The 13,484-nt window shown below is 44.3% G+C and overlaps 1 protein-coding gene across 3 annotated transcripts in view; it reads left to right on the top strand.

Moving 5' to 3' along the window:
- The window catches only part of GPR107 (G protein-coupled receptor 107), a 99,134-nt gene that overhangs the window by 47,512 nt on the left and 38,138 nt on the right, over positions 1-13,484 (top strand). For all 3 annotated transcript variants that reach the window (XM_069747499.1, XM_069747498.1, XM_069747497.1), the window contains exons 12-13: positions 6,510-6,627; positions 7,387-7,517. In XM_069747499.1, the coding sequence (XP_069603600.1) occupies positions 6,510-6,627; positions 7,387-7,517 (249 nt within the window). The remainder of the gene's footprint in view (positions 1-6,509; positions 6,628-7,386; positions 7,518-13,484) is intronic.

Below are 13,484 nucleotides of genomic sequence, written 5' to 3'. Positions count from 1 at the left end.
GACTATAAGACACACCCCCATTTTCCTCCATATTTTGGGAGGAAAAAAATTGAGTCTTATAGTCTGAAAAATATGGTATACTACTGAACGGTACCTTCCTTTGTTATATAGCACGATCGCACTTTCCTTAGGTATAATGTGGGGCATATATAATTCTATTTAGGAGTATTGACTTTAACACTGTGTAGCCCCTTATGCGATGACCATCTGTACCAGGTTCGGGACGTTACGCCATTTAAATATGACTACATTGCTGGAATACTTCTTCACCCAGTGATCACTTACCTGGATATAAGCATTTGTATTACAGCATTTAGTTTACAAGATTTGGATATTGTGGGTACGTGCGATTTTGGTATATTTTCAAACCAAGACCCCTATGTTTCTGTCGATTCCTGAAAGTGTCTTTTGTGCCATACCTTTATATTTTATGAAGTAGATGAATTATATTTTTATGCACCTATATACTATGTGTCCTCCTGTATATTGTGTTAGGCTGATTTACATGATGGTATTAGATGCGTGGTACTGCAGGCTGTCTCACATGATGGTATTATACGTGGTACTGCAGGCTTCTCACATGATGGCATTAGCTACGTGGTACTGCAGGCTGTCTCACATGATGGCATTAGCTACGTGGTACTGCAGGCTGTCTCACATGATGGTATTAGATACGTGGTACTGCAGGCTGTCTCACATGATGGTATTACATATGTGGTATTGCAAATTGTCTCACATGATGATATTAGATACATGGTACTGCAGGCTGTCTCACATGATGGCATTAGATATGTGGTGCTGCAGGCTGTCTCACATGATGGCATTAGATATGTGGTACTGTAGGCTGTATCGCACATGATGATAATAATAATAATCTTTATTTTTATATAGCGCTAACATATTACGCAGCGCTTTACAGTTTGCACACATTATCATCGCTGTCCCTGATGGGGCTCACACTCTAAATTCCCTATCAGTATGTCTTTGGAATGTGGGAGGAAACCGGAGTGCCCGGAGGAAACCCACGCAAACACGGAGAGAACATACAAACTCTTTGCAGATGTTGACTCCAGCGCTGCAAGGCTGCGGTGCTAATCACTGCGCCACCGTGCTGCCCATGATAGTGATAGATACGTGGTACTGCAGGCTGTATCGCACATGATAGTGATAGATACGTGGTACTGCAGGCTGTATAACATGATGGGATTAGATATGTGGTACTGCAGGCTGTATCGCACATGATGGTGTTGGATATGTGGTACTGCAGGCTGTAATAACACATGATGGGATTAAATACAGTACAGACCAAAAGTTTGGACACACCTCATTTAAAGATTTTTCTGTATTTTCATAACTATGAAAATTGAACATTCATACTGAAGGCATCAAAACTATGAATTAACACATGTGGAATTATATACTTAACAAAAAAGTGTGAAACAACTGAAATTATGTCTTCTATTCTAGGTTCTTCAAAGTAGCCACCTTTTGCTTTGATGACTGCTTTGCACACTCTTGGCATTCTCTTGATGAGCTTCACGAGGTAGTCACCGGGAATGGTTTTCACTTCACAGGTGTGCCCTGTCAGGTTTATTAAGTGGGATTTCTTGCCTTATAAATGGGATTGGGACCATCGGTTGTGTTGTGCAGAAGTCTGGTGGATACACAGCTGATAGTCCTACTGAATAGACTGTTAGAATTTGTATTATGGCAAGAAAAAAGCAGCTAAGTAAAGAAAAGCAAGTGGCCATCATTACTTTAAGAAATGAAGGTCAGCCAGTCCGGAAAATTGGGAAAACTTTGAAAGTGTCCCCAAGTACAGTGGCAAAAACCATCTAGCGCTACAAAGAAACTGGCTCACATGAGGACCTCCCCAGGAAAGGAAGACCAAGAGTCACCTCTGCTTCTGAGGATAAGTTTATCCGAGTCACCAGCCTCAGAAATCGCAGGTTAACAGCAGCTCAAATTAGAGACCAGGTCAATGCCACAGAGTTCTAGCAGCAGACACATCTCTACAACTGTTAAGAGGAGACTTTGTGCAGCAGGCCTTCATGGTAAAATAGCTGCTAGGAAACCACTGCTAAGGATAGGCAACAAGCAGAAGAGACTTGTTCGGGCTAAAGAACACAAGGAATGGACATTAGACCAGTGGAAATCTGTGCTTTGGTCTGATGAGTCCAAATTTGAGATCTTTGGTTCCAACCACCGTGTCTTTGTGCGACACAGAAAAGGTGAACGGATGGACTCTACATGCCTGGTTCCCACAGTGAAGCATGGAGGAGGAGGTGTGATGGTGTGGGGGTGCTTTGCTGGTGACACTGTTGGGGATTTATTCAAAATTGAAGGCATACTGAACCAGCATGGCTACCACAGCATCTTGCAGCGGCATGCTATTCCATCCAGTTTGCGATTAGTTGGACCATCATTTATTTTTTAACAGGACAATGACCCCAAACACACCTCCAGGCTGTGTAAGGGCTATTTGACCAATAAGGAGAGTGATAGGATGCTATGCCAGCTGACCTGGCCTCCACAGTCACCAGACCTGAACCCAATCACGATGGTTTGAGGTGAGCTGGACCGCAGAGTGAAGGCAAAAGGGCCAACATGGCTAAGCATCTCTGGAAACTCCTTCAAGATTGTTGGAAGACCATTCCTGGTGACTACCTTTTGAAGCTCATCAAGAGAATGCCAAGAGTTTGCAAAGCAGTCATCAAAGCAAAAGGTGGCTACTTTGAAGAACCTAGAATATAAGACATAATTTCAGTTGTTTCACACTTTTTTGTTACGTATATAATTCCACATGTGTTAATTCATAGTTTTGATGCATTCAGTGTGAATGTACAATTTTCATAATCATGAAAATACAGAAAAATCTTTAAATGAGAAGGTGTGTCCAAACTTTTGGACTGTACTGTACGTGGTGCTGCAGGCTGTATAACACATGATGTCATTAGATACGTGGCACTGCAGACTGTATCACACGTGATTGGATTAGATACGCTGCTCTGCAGCTGTATCTATAATATAACGCTGGGAGCGTCACTCTGTCCGAAGCCTTTATAGACTGCGCAGGCGCGAAGCTCCTAGCGTTACATTATAGAGTGTCAGGAAAAAAAAACATGACGCCGGAAGGCGCGGACTGCCGGGAGCAGGGGGTCGGGAGCAGGGGGGACACCGTGCACATATTTGCGCCCTGATTATGCTATGGCGCCTGCACCTGCAGTGTGTAATCAAGAAAATGGCGCCGGAAAGCGTGGACTGCACAGGCGCCGATTCTGGCAGCATGAGGACGAAGAAAATGGGCGGAAAGGAATGGCGTAATTAGCAAATTGCTGTGGCATGAAGCTGTGGCACTTCATGCCACAGCAATTTGTTACTTACGCCACCTGATTCCTTTCCGCCGCCATTTTCTTGGTCCTGCTGCCGGAATCGGCGCCTGCGCAGTCCGCGCTTTCTGGCGCCATTTTCTTGAAGACACACTGCAGTGTGTCTTCAAGAAAATGGTGCCGGAAAGCGCGGACTGCGCAGGCGCCGATTCCGCCAGCAGGAGGACCAAGAAAATGGCGGCGGAAAGGAATCAGGTGGCGCAAGTAACAAATTGCTGTGGCATGAGGCTGTGGCACTTCATGCCACAGCTATTTGTTACTTACGCCACCTGATACGGGGCATATACTATGGAGCATCTTATGGAGCAGCGTATGGGGCATATGGATGCGAGCAGCAAATTAAAGAACGGTGGCGCAGGATGGGAGCAGCACATGACAGAATAGGGCAGCACATGACAGAACGGGGGCGCAGGATGGGAGCAGCACATGACAGAACGGGGGCGCAGGATGGGAGCAGCACATGACAGAACGGGGGCGCAGGATGGGAGCAGCACATGACAGAATGGGGGCGCAGGATAGAGCAGCACATGACAGAACGGGAGTGCAGGATGGGTTCAGCACATACCAGGATGGGGGCGCAGGATGGAGCAGCACATGACATGCGTCCCCGTTCTGTCATGTGCTGCTCCCATCCTGCGCCCCCGTTCTGTCATGTGCTGCTCCCATCCTGCGCCCCCGTTCTGTCATGTGCTGCTGCCATCCTGCACCCCCGTTCTGTCATGTGCTGCCCTATTCTGTCATGTGCTGCTCCCATCCTGCGCCACCGTTCTTTAATTTGCTGCTCCCATCCATATGCCCCATACGCTGCTCCATAAGATGCTCCATAGTATATTCCCCGTATCAGGTGGCGTAAGTAACAAATAGCTGTGGCATGAAGTGCCACAGCCTCATGCCACAGCAATTTGTTACTCGCGCCACCTGATTCCTTTCCGCCGCCATTTTCTTGGTCCTCCTGCTGGCGGAAGCGGCGCCTGCGCAGTCCGCGCTTTTGGCGCCATTTTCTTGAAGACACCCTGCAATGGCGCCGGAAAGCGCGGACTGCGCAGGCGCCGATTCCGGCAGCAGGACCAAGAAAATGGCGGCGGAAAGGAATCAGGTGGCGTAAGTAACAAATTGCTGTGGCATGAAGTGCCACAGCTTCATGCCACAGCAATTTGCTACTTACGCCATTCCTTTCCGCCCTTTCCGCAGGAATCGGCGCCTGCACAGTCCGCGCTTTCCGGCGCCATTTTCTCGAAGACACACTGCAGTGCGCAGGCGCCGATTCCGGCAGCAGGACGAAGAAAATGGGCGGAAAGGAATGGCGTAAGTAACAAATTGCTGGGGCATGAAGTGCCACAGCATAATCAGGGCGCAAATATGTGCACGGTGTACCCCTGCTCCCGGCAGTCCGCGCCTTCCGGCGCCATTTTTTGTTTTCCTGACACTCTATAATGTAACGCTAGGAGCGTCGCGCCTGCGCAGTCTATAACGGCTTCGGACAGAGTGACGCTCCCAGCGTTATATTATAGATCTGTGGTCAGTTCTCCAAGATGTTTGGAACAACCTGCTGAGTTCCTTCATAACCTGTGTGCAAGTGACGAGAAGAAGTGACGCAGTTATTTTTCACTGACAGTGAAAAATGTATTTATAATTTTTGGAGAAATTACAAATATTAGTTTTCTGTGAAATTTTTTTGAAGCCATGCAGTTATCTATTAACATTTCTATATATGAAAGCTTCTAACTCGGCATCATTTTTTCCACACCTGCCTAGAGCTTTTTCACAGTACTATCTATGCAATCAGAGAACTTGCAGCAGAGATGATGTTAATAGCAGAGACTGGAGTTGGTTCAAATTGATTCATATGACCCGGTCCAGGGGCCACGTCTAGACAGTCCAAGAACTGCCTCCTTCCTCCTGGCCTCCGCAGCTCTTTTTGATTAGTCTGTCTGGTATGACGTTGTTGTGTCACACGTGGTGTCGTGCCAGGGTGACAGCTCAGAAGAAGAGCCTTAGATGCCAGGAGGTAGGGGTGGCTCTCAAGGCTTCAGTACAGCAGCCAGAGATTACTGCCCTGTGAATTGATTCACATTAATTCTATCCATTTATGTAATCAAGAACTTTCAGCAGGGATGGGGTTAATAGCAGAGACATATATGCAGTCAGTACCGTGATAGCAGCGATTAGCTTGAGAGGGAATTTATGGGTCGGGGAATTGGAGGTAGAAGTAGATGCTGGGGAGCAGACCGGAGTTGTAGGGAGGATAATTAACCATCTGGCTGAAGCAGAGTTTGGAGGAAGATGAGACTAAGGCTGTGTTCACACGTTGCGGTTTTTTCGCGGTTTTTCACGATAAAAACGCTATAAAACCGCAAAAAAAACGCATACAATAAGCATCCCATCATTTAGAATGAATTCCGCATGTTTTGTGCACATGATGCGTTTTTTTCCGCAAAAAAAACGCATACCGCACAAAATCCGGACATGCTCTATCTTTTTGTGTTTTTTTTTGCGGATTTCCCACTCCAAAATGCATTGGGAAGTGTCCGGAAAAAAACGCGTCAAAACCGCGGCAAAAACGCGGCAAAAACGCATGCGGTTTTCTTGTGGATTTCATGCAGAAAATGTCCGGAATTCTCAGGAATTTTCTGCATGAATTCCTGAACGTGTGCACATAGCCTAAAGCCTACAAAAACGTGTGTTAGCTAGGTGCTATACTTCCTGAATACTCTGGCATCTCTTAGCTGCCTGAGCCAGCCTCAAAAGGTTTTGGGTGATGAAATCTGAGATGCTTTCAGGGTCACCTAGGACAGCCTAGTACAGAAAGAGCCGGCCACAGGAGAAGGAGCTGTGGCACAGCACTGGAGCCAGGTCAGGCTAGTAATGGACACTTCGGTGCTCAGATATAAAGTCTATTCGTACAGTTTCCAGAGCGGTATTCACCATTCTTCTCTGGCTGATACAGACAGTGATAATACATTAATATCCCTGACATTTGCACAGGACTTCTCTTCCCGGTGTCTGTGTCCTCCAGTGATTTGCAGATGACGGATGTGGAGCGGATGGCTTGCTGCTGTACAGTGTGTGATAACATTTCCTGCCCAATCTGGTACTAACCCTGGGATTGTTACCTGACAGGCTGAAAGGTGCACTGCTGTTCATTACCATCGCTCTGATCGGAACCGGCTGGGCCTTCGTCAAGCACATTCTGTCCGATAAGGATAAGAAGATCTTCATGATTGTGATCCCACTGCAGGTAGGGATAGGACGCAGTGCACATTTGTGCTGCCTTCACCCTTGGGTCATACACATCCGTGCCTTTTATATGGAGGATGTCCATATCGCTCTAGTTGTGGGCTTTCAGGTTTCCAGCAATATAACCGTATGAGTCGCCATCTACATACCTAGTTGTGATGGGCTGCAGCATCTAAGTGGTTGGACAACGGCTCATAAAGCATTACCATTGGGAAAGTGGAAAAGGTATTGTGCTGGGAAAAGGAATAAAAGAAATGGCTGCAGGAAGTCGAGGGTTAACTGTGCCCCGACGTTATATCCAGATCTTATAACTGTGCAGCAGTAATCAAGCCACTCCTAGTAATAGTGCCGTGATCTCATATTAGTCGTAGGTGTGGATCACATACGCTCTATAGACAAGTCCTGGGCCGCACATTGTACCTGTTGAATTCCGGATTCTCATTAAGTGTGCAGTGATGGATCGCACTTCTCTATCTTACGTCTGGTGGATGAGTCTGGGTTTAGTGAATGCCAGGAGAACGTCGCCCCCCTGACTGCATTGTGCCCGCTGTACAGTTTGGTGGAGGAGGATAAAGCCATGGCCTTATCAGGGCTCGGCTTCGGCCCCTTAGTTCCAGTGATGGAGAATCTTAATCTTCAGCACAAGACATTGTGAACAATTGTATCTTCAGCTTTATGGGAACCTGTTTGCACATACTTTTCTCCATATAGTGTGTCTTCAGTATGATTTTAGGGGTTAACATCTCGCTTTTACTCTTAGGTTTTGGCCAATGTGGCTTATATCATCATAGAGTCGACAGAGGAGGGCACCACGGATTCCGGGCTGTGGAAAGAGATCCTGTTCCTTGTGGACCTCATGTGTTGTGGCGCCATCTTGTTCCCTGTTATATGGTAATATATGGCAGCAGTCTCCACATTATTTTATGTAACAAGCCACTGTTGAATATGAATCTGTGCGTCTCCTCCTATTTACTTCATGTTTTGGGCCTACACCTAACAGAACATTTGCAGCATTGCTTATAGCAATGCTCATTCATCTGCTCTATGGGGGGATGGTTTGTGGATGAGGAAGATTTGCTTTGCCTTCATATCAGGTTCTGAATAGGAGTGACGTATACATGGAGGTCAGTGGTGGTCACATCGCCTGCAGCTACTGTATGTATCCTTTTTCCTGCTAGGAGACCAACAACCATATATATAAATTGGTGTGAAAAAGTGTTCGCCCCTTTACTGATTTCCTTTTCTTTTCCATGTTTGTCACACTTAAATGTTTCAGATCACCAGACAAATGTAAATATTAGACAGAGATAACACAAGTAATCACAAAATGCAGTTTATAAATGAAGGTCTTTATCATTAACATAGTAACATAGTAACATAGTTAGTAAGGCCGAAAAAAGACATTTGTCCATCCAGTTCAGCCTATATTCCATCATAATAAATACCCAGATCTACGTCCTTCTACAGAATTAAGGGAAAAAGAAATCCAAACCTACAGTGCCCTGTGTGAAAAAGTGATTGTTCCTAAACCCAATAACTTGTTGGGCCACCCTTAGCACCAACAACTACAATCAAGCATTTGTGATAACTGGCAATGAGTCTTTTACAACGCTCTGGAGGAATTTTGGCCCACTCATCCTTACAGAATTGTTGTAACTCGGTCACATTGGGGAGTTTCCTGGCATGAACAACCTTTTTAAGGTCATGCCACAGCATCTCAATTGGATTAAGGTCAGGGCTTTGAATAGGTCACTCCAAAGTCTTAATTTAGTTTTTCTGAAGCCACTCAGAGGTGAACTTGCTGGTGTGTTTTGGATCATTGTTCTGCTGTATAACCCAAGTGCACTTAAACTTGAGGTCCCAAACAGATTGCCGGACGTTCTCCTTTAGGATTTTTAGGTAGACAGCAGAATTCATGGTCCCATTACCACAGCAAGTCTTCCAGGTCCTGAGGCTGCAAAACATACCTAGACCATCACACTGTCGCCACCATATTTTACTGTTGGTATGATGTTCCTTTTCTGAAATGTTGTGTTACTTCTATGCCAGATGTAATGAAACAATACAGGTTCCAAAAAGTTAAACTTTTGTCTCATCAGTCCACAGAGTATTCTCCCAAAAGTCTTGGGGATCATTAAGATGTTTTCTGGCAAAACTGAGACGAGTCTTTGTTCTTAATTCTCAGCAGTTGTTTTTGTCTTGCCACTCAGCCATGCAGACCATTTATGCACAGTCTTTCTTAATGGTGGAGTCATGAACGCTGAACTTACGTGAGGCCTGCAGTTCTTTGTATGATGTTGTGTCGTCTTGTGAGATCTCTTGGACTAGTCATTGCTGCGCTCTTGGGGTCATTTTGGTCGGCCGGCCACTCCTGGGAAGGTTCACCACTATTCCATGTTTTTGCCATTTGTGGTTAATGGCTTTCACTATGGTTCGCTGGAGTCCCAAAGCTTGAGAAATGGCTTTATAACCTTTTCCAGACTGATAGATCTCAATTACTTTTTCTTACTTGTTCCAGAATTTCTTGGATCGCTGCAAGATGTCTAGCTTTTGAGGTTCATTTGGTCTACCTCACTTTGTCAGGCAGGTCCTATTTTAATGATTTCTTGATTAAGAACAGGTGTAACAGTAATCAGGCCTGGGTGTGGGTAGGGAGTTTGAACTCAGCTTCCCAAATATGTGATAGACCACAGATAATTTATGTTTTAAGGGGGGGGGGGGTCACTTTTTCACACAGGGCCCTCTAGGTTTAGATTTCTTTTTCCCTTAATAATAAAGACTTTAGTTTAAAAACTGCATTTTGTGTTTATTGTGCTATCTTTGTCTAATATTTAAATTTGTTTGGTGATTTGAAACATTTAAGTGTGACAAGCATGCAAAGGAATAGAGAAGGAAGGAAGAGGGGAAATGCTTTCTCACACCACTGTATATATAATATTGTCACGGATATCAGCCAGAGAGATTATGCAGATCCCACCGCTTCCACTAGTTTGTCAGGGAGACGTAACTCCGCTGGCTCCAGTCGTCAGAATTAAGTAGTTGACTGACGAGTAATGGACGAGGCCGCAGCTGCTTCTGCTAGGGTTGAGCGAAACGGGTCGAACATTTTCAAAAGTCGCCGACTTTTGGCTAAGTCGGGGTTTCATGAAACCCGATCCGACCCCTGTGCGGGGTCGGCCATGCGGTACGCGACTTTCGCGCCAAAGTCGCGTTTCAATGACGCGAAAAGCGCCATTTCTCAGCCAATGAAGGTAAACGCAGAGTGTGGGCAGCGTGATGACATAGGTCCTGGTCCCCACCATCTTAGAGAAGGGCATTGCAGTGATTGGCTTGCTGTCTGCGACGTCACAGGGGCTATAAAGAGGCGTTCCCGCCGACCGCCATCTTACTGCTGCTGATCTGAGCTTAGGGAGAGGTTGCTGCCGCTTTGTCAGAAGCAGGGATAGCGTTAGGCAGGGTCCATTAACCACAAAACCGCTTGTGCTGCAGCGATTTGCACTGTCCAACACCACCCTCGGTGTGCAGGGACAGTGGAAGTTTTTTTTTTTTTTTCCCCCCTCAGCGCTGTAGCTCATTGGGCTGCCCTAGAAGGCTCCCTGATAGCTGCATTGCTGTGTGTACGCCGCTGTGCAAACCAACTGCTTTTTTCAAAGCACAAATCCTCTTGTTCCTTCCTTTCTGCACAGCTATCTTTTTTGTTTGTCCACACTTTTTATTTCATTTGTGCATCAGTCCACTCCTTATTGCTGCCTGCCATACCTGGCTGAGATTACTGCAGGCAGGGAGATAGTAGCTGCCTGCCATACCTGGCTGAGATTACTGCAGGCAGGGAGATAGTAATTGTAGGACATTCCCTGTTTTTTTTTTTTTTTTTTTTTTTTTTTTGGTGGGAGATTAAGATTGGCAATTTGGCATTTCTGCTAGAGTGCCATCCCTGTGTGTGCCATCTCTCTCACATAGTGGGCCATAGAAAGCCTTTTCATTTTTCTGTATTTTTTTTTGTGGGGTGTATAAATTCTCCCTGATAAAAATACAGTGGGAGATTAATATTGGCCTTTGGGCTTGTGTGCCAGTCCTGAGTGTGCCATCTCTCTCACAAATAGTGGGCCATAGAAAGCCTATTTTTTTTTTGGGGGGGTTTTATAAATTCTCCCTGAAAAAAAGGGAGATTAATATTGGCCTCTGGGCTTGTGTGCCAGTTGTGAGCGTGCCATCTGTGCCAGCCCTGAGCGTGCCATCTCTCTCACAAATAGTGGGCCATAGAAAGCCTATTTAATTTTTTTTTGGGTTTTATAAATTCTCCCTGAAAAAAGGGAGATTAATATTGGCCTCTGGGCTTGTGTGCCAGTTGTGAGCGTGCCATCTGTGCCAGTCCTGAGCGTGCCATCTCTCTCACAAATAGTGGGCCATAGAAAGCCTATTTAATTTTTTTTTTGGTTTTATAAATTTTCCCTGAAAAAAGGGAGATTAATATTGGCCTCTGGGCTTGTGTGCCAGTTGTGAGCGTGCCATCTGTGCCAGCCCTGAGCGTGCCATCTCTCTCACAAATAGTGGGCCATAGAAAGCCTATTTAATTTTTTTTTTGGTTTTATAAATTTTCCCTGAAAAAAGGGAGATTAATATTGGCCTCTGGGCTTGTGTGCCAGTTGTGAGCGTGCCATCTGTGCCAGCCCTGAGCGTGCCATCTCTCTCACAAATAGTGGGCCATAGAAAGCCTATTTAATTTTTTTTTTTGGTTTTATAAATTCTCCCTGAAAAAAAGGGAGATTAATATTGGCCTCTGGGGTTGTGTGCCAGTTGTGAGCGTGCCATCTGTGCCAGTCCTGAGCGTGCCATCTCTCTCACAAATAGTGGGCCATAGAAAGCCTATTTAATTTTTTTTTTGGTTTTATAAATTTTCCCTGAAAAAAGGGAGATTAATATTGGCCTCTGGGCTTGTGTGCCAGTTGTGAGCGTGCCATCTGTGCCAGTCCTGAGCGTGCCATCTCTCTCACAAATAGTGGGCCATAGAAAGCCTATTTAATTTTTTTTTTGGTTTTATAAATTTTCCCTGAAAAAGGGAGATTAATATTGGCCTCTGGGCTTGTGTGCCAGTTGTGAGCGTGCCATCTGTGCCAGTCCTGAGCGTGCCATCTCTCTCACAAATAGTGGGCCATAGAAAGCCTATTTAAATATTTTTTTGGTTTTATAAATTCTCCCAGAAAAAAAGGGAGATTAATATTGGCCTCTGGGCTTCTGTGCCAGTCCTGAGCGTGCCATCTGTGCCAGTCCTGAGCGTCCCATCTCTCTCACAAATAGTGGGCCATAGAAAGCCTATTTTTTTTTTTTTTTTGGGTTTTAGAAATTCTCCCTGAAAAAAAAAGGGAGATTAATATTGCCCTTTGGGCTTGTGTGCCAGTACTAAGCGTGCCATCTCTCTCTCTCTCTCTCAGTCAGTGGGCCATAGAACGCCTATTTTTGGTTTTATTTGTTTTCTAAATTCTCCCTGAAAAAATCATTTTATTTTATTTGGTTTCTAAATTCTTCCTGATAAAATCATATTTTTTTTATTATTTTTTTTTCTAAAGTCTCCCTGAAAAAAAAAAAAAAAACAGTGGGAGATTAATATTGGCCTTTCTGCTTGTGTGCCAGTCTTGACTCCTGGGTGCGTCATCTCTCAGTCAGTGGGCCATAGAACGCCTATTTTTGTTTTTATTTGTTTTATAAATTCTCCCTGAAAAAATCATTTTATTTTATTTGGTTTCTAAATTCTTCCTGATAAAATCATATTTTTTTTATTATTTTTTTTTCTAAAGTCTCCCTGAAAAAAAAAAAAAAAAAAACAACCAAAAAAAACAGTGGGAGATTAATATTGGCCTTTCTGCTTGTGTGCCAGTCTTGACTCCTGGGTGTGCCATCTCTCTCTCTCTCTCTCTCTCTCTCTCCAATTGTGGTCCATAGAAAGCCTATATTTTTTTTCCTTGATTTGGGTTCCAAAATCTACCAGAGAAAATAACTACATCAATCATTGGTAGAAAAATATTGGCCTCTGGGCTTGTGTGCCACTCCTGACTCCTGTGTGCGTCATCTCTCAGTCAGTGGGCCATAGAACGCCTATTTTTGTTTTTATTTGTTTTATAAATTCTCCCTGAAAAAATCATTTTATTTTATTTGGTTTCTAAATTCTTCCTGATAAAATCATATTTTTTTTATTATTTTTTTTTCTAAAGTCTCCCTGAAAAAAAAAAAAAAAAAACAACCAAAAAAAACAGTGGGAGATTAATATTGGCCTTTCTGCTTGTGTGCCAGTCTTGACTCCTGGGTGTGCCATCTCTCTCTCTCTCTCTCTCTCTCTCTCCAATTGTGGTCCATAGAAAGCCTATATTTTTTTTCCTTGATTTGGGTTCCAAAATCTACCAGAGAAAATAACTCCATCAATCATTGGTAGAAAAATATTGGCCTCTGGGCTTGTGTGCCACTCCTGATTCCTGTGTGCGTCATCTCTCACTCAGTGGCCCATAGAAAGCATATAGTTTGTTACATTTGTTTTCTAAATTCTCCCTGCAAAAATCTATTTTTTTTTTTTGGGGGGTTTCTAAAGTGTTCCTGAAAAAAATAAAAATAAAAAAAAAATAATAGTGTGACATTAATATTAACATTTGTGCTTCAGTGACAGTCCTGCGTGTGTGGCATCTCTCTAATTTGCAGCCACCAAAAAAAGAGTGTGTAACATTGGGCCTGATTTTCGCTGTGGTCTCACCAACCTGTAAAGGGGTAGCTAAATCATACTGAAGTTATAGCTCACCGTGTAAGTTGTGTGACTGCAACAAATAACGTTAGTTTGGTTACGTTTTTAAAACAATGAGGAAGTCTAGTGGA

Source organism: Ranitomeya imitator, chromosome 2 (genome assembly GCF_032444005.1).
Source record: "Ranitomeya imitator isolate aRanImi1 chromosome 2, aRanImi1.pri, whole genome shotgun sequence".
NCBI lineage: Eukaryota > Metazoa > Chordata > Amphibia > Anura > Dendrobatidae > Ranitomeya > Ranitomeya imitator.
This window is presented reverse-complemented; position numbering and strand designations above follow the sequence as displayed.